Source organism: Nuphar pumila, chromosome 7 (assembly GCF_984573655.1).
Source record: "Nuphar pumila chromosome 7, dmNupPumi1.hap1.1, whole genome shotgun sequence".
In the NCBI taxonomy this organism is placed as follows: domain Eukaryota; kingdom Viridiplantae; phylum Streptophyta; class Magnoliopsida; order Nymphaeales; family Nymphaeaceae; genus Nuphar; species Nuphar pumila.
In genome coordinates this window covers 1,716,135-1,731,569 of record NC_143255.1, presented here as the reverse complement: position 1 = coordinate 1,731,569, position 15,435 = coordinate 1,716,135, and the positions used below count along the sequence as shown (strand labels likewise).

Sequence of the window (15,435 nt, the reverse complement as noted above, 5' to 3'; positions counted from 1 at the left end):
TGTCCAAATCCTTATGATTTAGTTTATGATGTTGGCCATGATTTAGATACGAACCCAAAATCTTTTAACCAAACTAACCCTAGTTCTTATGAACCCATTGATGTCCACATTCAAAGGTCTAAAAGAATCCGTCAACTACCACCGTATCTCAAAGAATATAGTTATTACATGGTTGCCCCCATATTCCAATCAACCAATAAAAGATAGAAGGTTTGAAGCACGGATCATGAGTTATCCTAGTTCATAAGTTATGATCATTTTTTCAAACAACATTGTTTTTTTAAGCACCATTTCTCAAAAATCAGAACCTAAAACCTTCTCTCATGCCATGAAGTCTCAATGTTGATGTGATGTGGTGTAAGTTTTTATGAAATAGTTTTTTAAAGATATATTTTTGATAAAACATTTTGTGAAAGCCAAACACCAAATAATAAAAACTGTTGCACACTAGGATGAGATCCAGGTTGAACTTAGAGAACAAGATGAACAACTTTTCCACAGAAATGCAGTCTTTATTGCCTTAAAATAAACATAAGTAACTAATCAAAGTGAGTTACCCTTTTGCAAATGGCTAAAAAATAATAACAAGCTTTATTATAAACCCAACTTAAAAGTAAATAACCCTATACTAAAAGAAAAGAAAAACAATAAATAAAAAAGGGTCTTTTGTTGCTTGAGTTCTAGTCCCTTGATATACCGTGGCGTCCCTCTGAATCAAAGAGCTACTAGTATTTGATTTGTAAGCTCTTGTACTCTTTGCTCACTTGATAAGGGCTCTCTTGAGGGGCCTTTTAGGGACCTTCGAGGGTTCGAAGGGCCTTTTGAACAATAAAGCTTTCCCTGCAAAACCACAAAACCAACAAAACAGAGGAACTATTTCTAAAACTAATGTTAGTTTCGTAGGAACAAAAATAAAAAACTAAATCTAATTGAATGTAACAATCTAACTAACTTGTAATAAACTAATGTTCTAACTAACTTTAAAACAAAGTAAAACAAACTCTAACTATCCAAATTCAAGAAAAACGTGAAATCCAAACCAACTAATTCAAGATATAAAACAAGCAAATTTGATCTAACTAATTACTCTAGGACTAACTCTAATGAACTAATGCTAAAATATTAAGTTACTGATTAATAACAAAAAAACATGAAACCAAACTACTAACTAATCCTGAAACTAAACAATCTAACTATGAAAAATGCTAACTCAATACAACTTAACTAATTAACACAGAAGATAATGCAGAAAATGTTTGAACTATGCAGGCCAGAGAATCGATCGACTCCAAACACGCTAGATTGCATGATTGATGCTGATTTTTGGAAACAAGCAGAACTAGAAAATGCACGGTTTGATTCACGCTTGATCTGCTGGATAAGAAATATCTATGCTGAACAAATAAAAAAAATTGTGATTAACAAATTACGTTAAACCTGATTCAAGCGAGCAACATGTTCACGCTGAAGACGCGCGTGATATGATCGGACACTCGATCTAAAAATGTTCCAGCCAAAAAAGATTTATTTGAATAACGTAGTCGCTAGTTTCTTTCCGACTAAAATCTTTTCAGATCAAGTACTAAATGCAGAACTCTGAGATTCACGCTCTAATGATCAAGCACATTGTTCTACATGAATATTATTATTATTATTTTTATAAACTTAACATAGATCGTGCAACCAACACTTCACAACCCAAACCAACCTGCATGAATAGGATCTTACGTAGGTCTGTTTACTGGCCTGAAATAAATATAAATCAAAATTGCATTTTCTATAAGAAACTGAATATTATTTTAACAAAAAAAATCAAAGAAAATAACAGTCTAGACTACACTATGATGCATCGTACTCTAATCTATTTATGTAAAAAGCGAGAGTCAAGAATCTAACTATTCTAGAGAAAGCAATGTTACTGAAATTAAACTACCTGATATGCAATGCTAAAAATAAATCTAAACTATGTGTAAATCAACTAAAGAGATGGGGGAGAAGAAGTAAAACTTGCAGCCACTTCTGATGGAGGGGTTGAGAAAAAGACACGGTATTTCTCCGAGTTGCACGTGTCATCGATGAAGGGGACAAAAAGAAGCCAACAACAGATGGGACAAGAAAACTAGAAGAGCAAAAGGGGAGAAAGAAGAAGAGCAGATGGAGAACTAGCTGGGATCGAAAAGGGAGAAGAAGAGGGAAGAGAGCGAAAGAAAGCGACTGGCATGAATCCTTAGAGGAAGACGCCAACCTCTTCTTAAAAATTAGTTTTTATACTAAAAAAAATCTAGGTTAAAATGAATTTTCTAAAAGAAACCAACTAAGTTTTAAAAATTCTAAAACCCCCCACTTATAAAAACATGTTTTCAAAAGTGTGCACTCCTAAACAATTTAAAACACTAATTAAAAATTCCTAAATCACTTGAACTATTGTGAAACATGCAGAGAAGGTTTGAAATGTGCATTTTTTTATTTTGATTTTCAAGCAATTTCTCGAAAACATTGACAAGGATGGATTTTTAATTCATTTTTTTGATGGATCATGCACACACACACACACACACACACACACACACACACACACACACACACACACATATATATATATAATGCATCATTTACACATGATCATGATGCTATGGTTTCAGAGATTAGGGCATTAGAAGAGAACAATACTTGGTCGATTATAGATCTATCTATGGAAAAATGTCCTATTGACTGCAAATGGGTCTACAAAATTAAGTATCATTCTGATGGATCCATCGAGGTATAAAGCGCGCTAGTAGAAAAGGGTTACACTCAAATTGAAGGTCTGAATTATAGTGATACACTAACTCCCGTAGCTAATTTGGTAACCGTTCGATGCTTGATAGCCATTGCAACCATAAAGAACTGACATTTATATCAAATAGATGTTAGCACTGTATTTCTTCACGGCGACCTGGATGAAGAAGTGTATAAGGACTTACCACCTAGTTTTTCGGTTTAGGGGGAGCATAAGGTTTGCTGATTGCACAAATTCTCATATGAACTCAAACAATTCTCTAGAAACAAGTTTGCCAAGTTATCAACACATTTGATTCAAGATGGTTTCTCACAATCTAAAGCCGATTATTCATTTTTTTCAAAGGCTAACGATGGGACATGCCTTTTTTCTAGTTTACGTAGATGACATCATTATTGCAGGAGATGATATTGTATACATGGAGCAACTTAAGACACATACCAATCAACAATTTCCATTAAAGGATCTTAAATGACTTAAATACTTCATCGACATTGAAATTGCAAGATCCAAAGATGGTATTTTTTTATCACAAAGAAAGTATGATATTTTACAAGATATGGTTATCATGGAGAGAAGCCAAGTCACTTTTCCATGGAGCAACATCTCAAACTCAATAATGAAGAAGGCGATCTATTGGATGATCCAGGGTTGTATAGGCACCTAATAGATCAGTTATTATATCTGACCATCACCTGACCTGATATTGTCTATCTTGTTAACATCTCAAGCCAACTCAGTGGCAGACCACAAAAACCTCATATGGATGTCGCCTTGAGAGTCGTTCGATACATAAAGTATACTCTCAGACAATAAATTTTGATGTCATCCGTCAGTAGAATTCAAGTCATTGGGGACTTTGATTCTGATTGGGCCTCTTGCCCAATGACCCATAGATCCACCTCTGGTTATTGTATCATGGTTGGGGATAACCCTATTTTTTGAAAAACAAAGAAGCAGTCTACGTTGTCACGATCTTCGGTTGAAGCAGAGTATCGATTCATGACTCTAACATGTGAACTCACATGAATCAAGTACTTATTGATGAATATTGGTATTGATCATTCCCAACCCATGATACTACATTGTAATAACCAAGCTGCGCTTCATATCGCTACAAATCCCATGTACTATGAGCGCTCGAAGCATATCAAGATTGATTGTCATCTCATTTAAGAGAAGATTCAAAGTGAGTTAATCAAAATATAGTTTGTTCCCATCCATTAACAATATGCAAATCTTTTTACCAAGGTGGTTGGAAGTGAACACTTCTCTGGTCTTAAGACCAAGTTAGCCCCCACACACCAACTTGAAGGGGAGTAAAATGAAGGAATGCCATCGTGTGCATGGAGATCTCCATGCTAGGCATTATCCTGTTTGTACACTTGTGTAAGTGTCTAAGTTTATGAGAAAAGATAAAAGAGAAAAGAGAAAAAAATACAAACCTTTTTTTTCCTCTCTCTCTCTCTCTCATCTTTTTTTTTTTCTCGGGTCCGTGCAGCAAAAAACATATGCATATTGGACGAGCTGCGCAACCACATGATAGTCAGAATCCCTCTGCACGACAAGCGGAATACAAATTTGTAAGAGCAGCACTATTGGCTGGTTTGGCCCAAGTTTATTTTTGATCGGGCAGCTCAAGTGGCCCCTTGCTAATCTTAAGTGCGGTGGCCTCTGGCCCAGTGGAGCCAACGCCCAGCACAACTGTCGCTAAATTCTTACTTCTTTCATCACTTTGTGCCGTTTAAAAGAACCAACTGGAAATAAACTTAATTAATAAAAAAAGATGCAATTAATAAAAAACAAACTTAATTAATCATAATCACCATTACGAATTTCAATATAAGGGGAAAAAACACAGCGAAAGACGATACGCGGGGAAAGTCCGCCCCTGCATCTTTCCCTTCCTTTTTTTTTTCTGTTTTCTTTTTTTTTTTTGGGTCCGCGGGAAGGGACGCCTTTGTCGCTTCCGGCCGTGGTTTCCGGCGGGAGACATGACGTCCGGGGATAACTCCGTATGGCTCCCCGAGTATGAGCTCATCGATATTGACGACGTTGGGGATTTTCCGGGGGATTTTCGGGCGACTGCGTCCGGGGCAACGGGCGGATTTTATTCGACGCTGGGCGCCGTTCCGGAGATCAGGTCCGTCGCCTCTCCCTCTCTCGAACTCGAGATGGAAACCGTGTTGCATTCCTCTTTTTGGTTTCTTCTGTTTTTTCCTTTCTCTCTCAAGTTTTGCCAAGGGGGTGTTTGTATGCACCCACTTTCCTGTAAAATGGGGATCCAGTTGTGTATTATATTCTGCTCCATGCTGCAATCTTGCAATTTGGCTTATTTTTCAGGATATTGGGTGCGTTAGAAATATCCCCTTGGAATTTGTTCTGGGTTGGAATGAAATGGGTTCAATAATGTATGAGGGGTTTTGGGGTTTCGATTTCTCTTTCTGATCAGTGACTTGAAATTGGTGATTTGATTGCCTGATTAATGAAATAAAGGAGACATCTCAGCTATTATATCTTCATTATTCTTATTATCACGAACGTTTCGGATAGTTGGTAAGTTATTTGACGAAGGATTGGGAAAACAGGGAACTTGTAGGAAGCTTTAGTTTTGTATGAATTTAAGTCATTGAGGGTGAAGAACATGTATTTTGTTGGTTGCTTTAGTAGGGTCTATATTGGGTATTGGAAGGATGTTTGAGGAATGCAGTGGTTTGGAGTTGCTCACATGTCAGGTTGATTGGATGTTCTTGTGGTTTTGCAAATTTTTCCGCAGTCCAAGTTGATCACAATCACTAGAGGTTGCAATTATTTTGATACTAATTCTCTCATATTGTTTGAATTGGTCGCGGAGCTCCGACCAATGACTTAGTGCCTATTCTGTTAGTGTTGGGCTACGATCATTTAGAAAGAGTTGCTTGTTCTGCAGTCTGTCTCCTTGTGTAACCACGAAAACGCCTGTGTTTTTAGATCTCTGAGTGTGTTTAGGGGTGAATTTCTTAGTCATGGCCAATGTAGACACCAAGATCAATCTATGAAGGTAAATCCTTGCCATGAATCGTTGTTGAGGTTACTCTCAGTCTTTTTCCTTTCCAAAACATATCTATCTTTTTTATTTTTATGTGTAATGTTCCGATTCATGATCTATACATGAGAAGGCATAAAATATCAAATATTTAGACTTTTCTATGCATTGTTTCTGGGTCCTGTTTCCCTAGTGTTGTTGGTAACTGCGCAACTTTTTTTATTATGTAACCATCCATGCGTAGGTAAGATGTTGTATTGAGTCATGTTGGAATATCAAACATCACATACATCTCGAGGGCTTTGTCTGAGTGAAACTCAAGTTTCTTCAGAAAAATGCAAAGAAACACATTGGATTAAAGATTTCTTGGGCTTTGGCATTGATTCATGATAAGTAAGATGATTGGGAAAGATTAATGAGAATGAAGAGACAATGTTCTCTTTAAAGTAGTCCATATTTTGAACCAGCATCAAAGTTATCGTTGTAATGGTTTTCCCCTTCCCCTCTGGTCATTCTGTCCCTATTTTTGTAATTGGAGAACAAGATAGGGCATATACCTTGCTAGAAATCCTTTTCTTTCTTCTTTTGAAATTTTTGGAGCACATCTCCCTGGGGGCAAGGGGTGCACCACGGGTTTACACCATTGGGAAAGTGACTGTAAGTACAACAAGCATAGCGAGCATGACTAGGTCTCTGACCTAAGGGTGGTTTCCCCGTTCCTCATGGAAAAAAAAAATTAATCCTAGCCAATCTTGGTATGGTAGGATAGATTCGTTGTCTAGTAACTAATTTGGATTTGGCAGAAAAAACAAAAACACTTGAATAAGTATGATTGATCAAGCATGATGTTGTGTACTGCCGATCTTGTGGGCAGAATGGAAGAGTTGTATTCACAAATGATAGACTTGAAAAACACTTGAATAAGTTTGAACTATCTGGAATGATGTTTCATCCCCCAGCTTTCCATAAGAATAAAGGATACTGCTGATCTTATGGCAATTATATTTCAATCCAGAAATAGTATTCAGTTAAAACTTACATGCAATCTTTTGGCTACCCTTCAACAATGTTTAGTCCCGACTTTACCAATTTTCTAGCAGAAGCAGAGGATATCTCTTTGATAAGATAATGGTCCCAAGAAGTAATTCTTGCTTTCTAGATAAGTTGAATTTTGAATATGCTAATTGTGCAAAACAATTTCTTTCCATCTTCAATTTCTTTGTTTTGTATCCTGATTAGGACTCCTGAACGTGGGAATCATATTTACCGATCTAAATGTGATTTCATCACAAGAACCTACCAATTGGACAAGCAGTTTTACTGAAACAGTTTCACAAATTTAGATTAGGTTGATGAACATATTATTTCTTGGATTCTTTGCTCTTAGTTTAGTTTTGTTACTTGTGGTGACACCTGGTTTCTCTAAAGTTATCGTTTGTAGTCAGAGAGGAAAAAATCAAATTTATGAAAGTTCTTTGACATATCTACCAAGATTCAAAAATCCAGAGGCTTGGGAGTCAGTACACAACTTTCCTGTGGTTAACTTGTGACTCAGCCACATCGAATCTATGACTTGGTTGGATCAGCTCCTGACAGTTTGCGAAGTGAGTTTGTGACTCATCTGTAGTTTGGCATAAACCTGGTCAACCAGGTTGACTGGGTTAGGTGTAGTCCTGTTGACCCATGTCAGTCACTGGGTTGACTTCAGTGAGCTCAATGGGTCCTGAAACACCAATTTCTTCTGTATCTTCAGTCTTGAGCTATCGAGGATAGATGTGCAGCTTGTATGGCCATTTAATTGAATCCCTAGGTAGCTTCAAACTTTTTATCACCATTCTTGACCTTCAAATATGATTATTCATCTTTTGTTTCATATTTTATCTTCTTAGTGATCTTTGTGCATTATTGTACCAGTGCGGAAATGACTGGTTCGTTTGAGGATCCTGACTGCCATGGAAGGTCATGCTCACAGAAACGGTATGTCTTCTGCTGAATCTCATATCAATGATACATATCACTCTCTTACTTTTTTTCCCTTGCATCTGATTGTTCCATGTGTGATAAATTATTTTTCTTGAAAAGTTTTCATGTACTTGTAAAAATGCCAGGCAACATGAAGAAATGCTGTTCCTACATATTTGAAAGCTTATTACTTGTTGCTAAACTGCCAGGCAGTCATGAAGGACCTGCATATTGGATAGCTTCAGTAATAAAACTCTGTTTAGACGTGGTGATCATTAAACTAAAATTTGAAAGTTAATGTAATCAAACTCTATTTAGCCATAGCAATCTGCAAAACCATGGCGTCATTGTTTTTTGTCATCATTGTCAAACATAATGTGTCATAATTGTGATGCACCATGGAAGTAACTGTTCTTATACACTGTGGCTGCCTTTGTCATCATACTGAGTGTCATCCATCGTCATTGTAATTCTGACATTGGTGGGCCTGGCTAACCACTTTCATTATTTTGATTGATGGATTAGATGGTCTTTCTTAATTTGGTGTTGGATAAATGTTTTCATTGGTTATTTCCTTCAAATTCATCTTCTGGTATGAAACGGTGTGTCAAGGATGCCTTAGATTATGCTTATGGCTTGACTTGGTCACTTTATGCCATTGATCTTCTTGTTTGTTTGAATTACAGCAATAGGGCTGAAACATGTAGTGGATATGGCTCCAAAGCAAGCAGGGAGAAGTTGCGGAGGGATAAGTTGAATGACAGGTTCTTTCTCTCTCTCTCTCTCTATATATATATATCATGCATCTATGTCCGGTTTGTTTGGATTGTTTTGATGATGATTTCAGGTTCTTGGAGTTGGGCTCTTTGTTGGAACCTGGAAAGAAACCTAAGACTGACAAAGCAACTATTCTGTGTGATGCCATTCGTGTCACGAATCAGTTGCGGGGTGAAGCAGAGAAGCTAAAAGAGGAAAATGGGCAACTTGAGGAAAAGATCAAAGAGTTGAAGGTGCACACTTTGTCTGATCACCTGATTGGACGACTGTTTGTTTGCTTCTGTTCCTTTAGCTTTACTAACACATATCTCTTTTTTGTTTTTGCTTTTTTCTTTTTTTATTCTCAATATCCATGTTATGTTTCGTCTTATTGTTCTTTTTCTCAAGACCTGACCAAAGAAAACATACTTGTCATGAATTAAGAATTGCTTTTCAGTAAAAGAAATCTGACAATTCATCAGCTTATATTTTGAGTTAGGATTCTTGCCTTTCTTAAAACTCCAAATACTTGTATTATTTCATGAATGAATTTAAACAGTTGTATGCATGCATAGTCAATAATTCAAAACAAAAAAAGAATATAGAGGGCTTTGTGTATAATTTTCTGTTCATGTATTCATGGAAATTATGGCTTTTATCAGAGAATCATGCCAATACATACTCTGATAAAGATCACATGTCCTTACTGCAGGCTGAGAAAAATGAACTCCGTGAGGAAAAGGTGAAGCTAAAAGCTGATAAAGACAGACTGGAGCAGCAGATAAAAGCAATGACCATGCCTGCAGGGTTCCTTCCTCATCCTGCTGCACTCCAGGCAGCATTTGCTGCTCAAGCACAAGTGCCTGGAACCAAACCTATGCCATTTATGGGTTACCCTGGTATACCCATGTGGCAATTCCTGCCACCTGCTCTTGTTGATTCGTCGAAGGATCCTGCAGGTGTCTCACCCGGTGCTTAGGTGACAGTCTCAATTCTGACTGTCAATTTGTCATAACTTTTCTTTTATTGTCTCTATTTTAATATGGTCTATTATACTCTAATTTTTCTTGGAGATGCTTCTGGTACAATCTTATGAAAGACTGTTAATATATAATGGACTAGAAAAGTCTTCGTCTTTGCATTGCCACTGATCTTTTATAAATGGGGAATAAATTTTTCGTTAACACATTTCTCAATTTCTCTTGGTGCATTTCTAGCTCCAATATTTTGCTCACAAATGTTCTGAACTTCTGCTATATAATCCTCCTCTTTAAATGAATTTTCTCCATATTCATTGTCCATTTAACATTGACTGACACTTGAGTCCCACTTCTGAGGCATATGGGTTGGTTGATTAGTGGTCATGCATTAGTTGATGCAAAGATGAAGTTTTCTCACTTGTCCAGAACTGGAACATGTTGGTAATGCAGAATCAATAATATTCTTGATTGTACTTACAGTGTCTTGCTTACATTTGAAAGACACGCTTAGGACATGGTTGCCACTTTGTTAAGGTTGGGGATGCATCATGTAGGTAGGTGTGCTAGGGATGATGGATGTTAGCAGCTTTTGTGCCATTCATTGTAAAGAGGGTGCATCTTAGAGTAACGTGCTGTAAGCTCTGTTTGGAAGCATTGAGTAGAATGTTGTGGTTTTCTCCAGTGCTCTCTGCTGTTTGGGAGCAGTGGTATTGCTAACATGCTGCATTGGGATAACACCATTCACAGTAGGATGTTTTTGAAAACTTCATGCTATTGGCAAAATCATATTTTGGCAACACATGAAAGTGGTGTGTTTCCATCTCAATGCAAGGCATCCTAACAGAGCCTTATATGCGGAGCTTTCCTGAGTTTTATGAGAATCGGATGGTTGTTTATCTCCTAGAAACCCTTTCGATAGGACGAGAGAATTTTTTTCAGATTTTTCATATATGTTTTGGGCCAAATATTTGCTGAGCAGCACGATTTTTGCTCCTTTCAGATGGGGTAGCTGACAATGAATCTCCTTGAGATATGACATTCTTTGCTGGTTACCTTTGATGCTTTTCGTCTTGATGTAAATTGGATGGGTGGTGGCCAACTTATTGCATCATATTTGAACCTAAGCCACAACCTTGTTGCTAAGTTTAGAACAAGTAAATCAATCCAAGTTTAATAAGGTATAGACCTTCAAAAGAATATCCAAATGCACTTGGTAGTGGCTATTATTTTCCGCATGCGATTGTTTGGGCCTTGTCCCCTCGGCTGCTGCCAGGGTGCCTGCTGCTTCGCCCTTACAGCAAGAGATGCACGCCCCTGTCACCGAACTCTTGACATCCTTTAACTTGCATGCCATAAGCCAACCCACCTAACCAGGTGTGAGGAGCTATTGTGCGCCCTTAGGATTTAGGGTTTTAACATTAATCAACCTTGCTATGTATACGCTCACTGGCTTAACTAAGTTTTGGAGAATGGACCTAGTGCTGCCCCTTTCAATACTATCATGGTTCAGTGACTAGAGTTACCAACTCAAGTGCCACCAAATCCTATTTGGACTGAGTAGGTCCATGGCAAAGCCTTGGGCCCTCAATGCAAGACACATTCAACTTGGCTGAGTCTACCAAGACTTGGCCAAATGCTTCATTATGCTTTAAGAGAAGGGGTCAGGTCTGATGTGCCGTGCATGAACCCCTGCCCAGACCAGCCATGGATTCCAGTGATCTCAAGATGATTTGACTCTAACAAGGCAACAACTCTCATGATGCGAAGCCTCTGAATCTGTCTAGTCTACAAGCGTACATGCAGCTCATTCTGAGCACGAACTGCATCGCCAACATGGGCCCGGAATGACATTCTGTTGGTGTGGTATCATAAGGATGAAAGCATAAGAGGATTCCGGACCTGATCCAAGCACCAAGCTCAATCTCCTGTGACTGGACTTGTTAGATATACACTTAGTTCAACTCAGCCAAGCCTACACATCGAATCTCCTTATTTACTTGGCTGCATCTGTGCTAGGTCCCTCAATGGCCCGGGTCTCTGACCCTCTGGACCTGAATTCCCAGATATGGGCATAAAACTTCCAGCCCAAAATATATGAGGCTCGGTTTGACCTGACTCAAGTATTTTCTATATATCTTAAACGAAATTATGCAATTTATAAACTCTGTAAAGTATATTGCTTGCTTGGGTTTGGGCTTCTATTATCAACCTGAAATCAAACCTGACTACATGTTACTTGGGTGGGTTTAGTTCAAGGTTTGCCAGAAAGGGAAACAGAAACGAGTTTTTTCAGGCGCATGTGAAAAGGGAAACGAACCAGGAAACAGATGAGAAGCAAATGGAAAACATTTAAAAGAAGAAAAACTTACCAAACATGAGAAACATGTATCCTCCAAAAGGGAAATACATGAGAAACAAGTTCTCTAAATATGGGAAACACGTTCAAATTTTTTAGGCATTTCCCACATGTTTCGGAAATGCTGTGTTTCCCATGCTCCTATAGTGTTTCCTGTAACCCTGGTTTAGTTCACCTTGATGGGTTGGATATCTTTCGGCAGCACTACTCCATGTGCATGTGCACACACGTGGACCCGCAGTGCATGCCAAAGGTCCTGATCCAAGAATCAAGGTGTTTTTTCTTTTTCTAAGCTAATTTGGTTGGTGGTGGATTTAGGTAACTCAAACTTTATTTTCTTGATAAGTTCATTAGCATGAAACCCTAGGGCTCTCTTGCCAACCAAGGACCACCCAGCTTCATCCTTGCTGCAAAGCACACGCACCTATGGGTTTCAAACTCGTGACATCCCGGCAAGACGTCAACTTGGTGATGTTCACGAGTAGGGTTGCAAACGGATCAGATACAGGAAGGCTTTTAGCAAATTTTGGCTGTTTGGGATCCGATCTGATCTGGCTTCCCATTGTATTTTGTGATGCGAAATCCAAACCGCCTGCATCCCTATTCACGAGTCACCCCTATTAGATGCGCCGAGGCCTCATGAGGATTTAGGTAACTCAACCTTGATTCACTGAAAGTTAAATTTTTTCAGCTTTGGTAAAAGCAAATCTTTGAATAACATTTTATTTCCTTAAAACTATTATGAAATTAGTCGATTATATCTATCAACATATTATTGATGTGCCATACATTTCTAAGAAGCAGACAAAGATCCCTGATAAAAAAAAACAAAAAGCAGCACCATAACCCACATTTGGATGTGAAATCCCAGTGGACGCTGAAGCAAAGATGTGGAGCAGTTCATGTCATCCCCAAAGTCATCTCTCATCGTCGTAGCAGATTTTTAATTGTGTTGTGTAAGCAGATTTTTTAAGGGCTACAAAATTCAACGCTCTGCAATACCTCAAAATTTGGATATCAATAAAATCATATTTTTACGTTAAAAGCACCCAATCCAAAGTGCATTTCCTAGTAAATAGACCATACTGAATGCATTGTTGGTCAAATTGGCCAAATGAAACGCACACTTACGAGATTCAACTAGAGAGAACCGTACTCTAGAGCCTGGCCAATATTTTTCCGACTACAATGCCACCGAATTATACTCTTTGCCGAATGCTTATTATAACCAAAATGACCTTTCATACGCATTACATGAATGTACCAACATCACATATAGCCCATGATAGTAAGCCACAATTGCTTAGTCACTGATCATCTTGGCAGCCACTGATCAGAAGCTAAGCCACAATTGCAGGAGTAGAATTACCATTGCAGCAAAGCTTAGGTGAACAGTATTGGATTTGACCGGTGAGTTAGAAGAGGCTCCTGGTGGTGCTATGGTTGATGAGAAGCCTAGAGTGCCGGAGGCTATTGAAGGGTTTCCCGGGTTGATGGCAGGCATTGGTGAGCCTGGTAGTGGTGGAGGCAATTCTGGCATGGCAGCCGGCGGCAGGGCGAACGGATGTGGCTGGTCGCCGGGCACCACTGTTTCGATCTCGATCTTCATGCCGAGATTGCAGTGGCCCGGCACTCCACAGATGAAGTACCTCTTGCCGAGGGTGTTGAGTGGGATGGCTGTGTTGCCATCGTTGTATGAGCTTATGGGGTTGGTCACTTGGCAAGAGTCATAGTCTGCCTTTGTTACCTCCACCACGTCGTGGAGGGCTGTGTAATTGAAGACTGCACCATAGATTAATCGCCGTTAGAAATGTGATAACCAAGTGCGGTTAGAAATGTGACAACCAAGTTCTTGTTAAAACTTGATGAAAAACAGTGATATTTTTTTGTTTTAGATTTTTAAAGAAGCATTATCTCGATTACGCAGCAGGGGCGGAGCTAGGTAGAGGGCAGGGTTTCAGGTCAGGGTGGGCAGTGCACACCTTGACATTTTTACTGCCCACCCTAACCTGAAAATATCCAGTACAGGGTTTCGGGTTAGGGTGGCCAATGCCCACCTTGACATTTTTACTGCCCACCATGACCTGAAAATATCCAGTACAAGGTTTTGTTTGCTAAGGATCAAGCCTTGAATTGTGTTACTTCGATCAAAAATATAATTTTTTGAGTCATAAAATTTTAGTGCATTGTAGACCGTTCATTTTTGAAGCCCTTAAAAACCTGATTATGTGTTACAATTATATGATTCAAAACTTATTTTCCACTAAACAAACTTTGTAAATCACATCCATAAGATTTAATTTACAAAAAAAAAAATTTAAACATATGATTTTCGGCTGATCAATAGTTTCATATAATTTGGTGCCTTCAAAAGCAACAAATATATATATATTGTGGTTTTGTACCATGACACCATACGGTGGTAGACACTCTTGTTTACATAATTCTAGCTATAAAATGGTAAATTTAGCTGTATATATGTGTTTAGCATGATTTTATTAATTATATTAAAAAGTTTTATTATGTTTAATACATCATAAGATTTCATTTTTGAGGTGGTGAAAATCAACGGCTCACAATTCATAAAAATAAAAGTGGTTTAAAAATGGTATAAAACATTGCATTTGAGTCAACTTTAATATATGAAAATAATATTAAATAAAATATGCTAAACATGATCCAACGGTTAGATTTTGCATTTGAAGCATATATTATCAATGTAAATCAAGTGCGTACCACAACTATATATATATATATATATATATATATATATATATAGAGAGAGAGAGAGAGAGAGAGAGAGAGAGAGAGAGAGAGAGAGAGAGAGAGAGTTTGCTATCCTTGTGGGTAAGAAACCCCCTAGTTAGAACTCATAAGGTGAGCTTATTAGGAATTATCCATTGGATCATAATTTTTCGACTTGAGGTTTGAGAATTTGGTACGTTGTAGGCCATTGATTTTTCAATCCTCGTAAAATCTGACACACACGTCCGAAAAACATGATCCAAAGGTCATTTTCTACTAAACTTATTATGTAGATCACATCTGAAGGGTCAGATGTACAAAAAATAAACTGAAAGAAAATTAAAACATTATATTAGATTTTGAAAATATTACAAGATTTTATCTTGCCCAAAATTTACTATGGCTATGAGAAAAGCTATAGCTGATAAACTTACTCAAAACGTCTCCTGGGTTGAAAGAATGAGATGATGCCCAAGCCTGCAAGCTCGTGGCCATGTCCCAATTACCAGCAGGGACTCCCACAGTGTGATTGGCACACAATGCTATGTTAATAAGCATTGCCATGATGGTAGCAGCCACAATGAATTTCAGAGATGCCATTATTTGGTTTATTGCAAAACCTAGAAGAAGTCTATGAGGGAGGAGTGAAGAATAGATAGGGTGGCCAACTTATATATAAGTTTGACAAGGATATTAGGTATAAAAATATATGATGGAGCCATGGAGGGAGCATAGACTTTTTGATGCTATAATTGGAGTAGTTTAGCATGTTTGATGGCTTTTAATGTTAAGTGGTGGTCAAACGAGTTGGTGTTTTGATGTGGATTAGTTA

At 38.1% G+C, this 15,435-nt stretch overlaps 1 protein-coding gene and 1 pseudogene across 1 annotated transcript; one reads left to right on the top strand and one right to left on the bottom strand.

The window, feature by feature from the left end:
- The first annotated feature begins 4,654 nt into the window (after window positions 1-4,654).
- Window positions 4,655-9,720, top strand: LOC149830807 (transcription factor ILR3-like). Its single transcript, XM_090013502.1, has 5 exons — window positions 4,655-4,922; window positions 7,719-7,781; window positions 8,453-8,530; window positions 8,614-8,776; window positions 9,235-9,720. Exons 1-5 carry the CDS (start codon window positions 4,774-4,776, stop codon window positions 9,499-9,501), a joined length of 720 nt encoding a protein of 239 aa, XP_089869628.1. The 5' UTR covers window positions 4,655-4,773; the 3' UTR covers window positions 9,502-9,720.
- Window positions 9,721-13,191: 3,471 nt separating this feature from the next.
- Window positions 13,192-15,203, bottom strand: LOC149830806 (uclacyanin 1 pseudogene; annotated as a pseudogene).
- Between the last annotated feature and the right edge of the window lie 232 nt (window positions 15,204-15,435).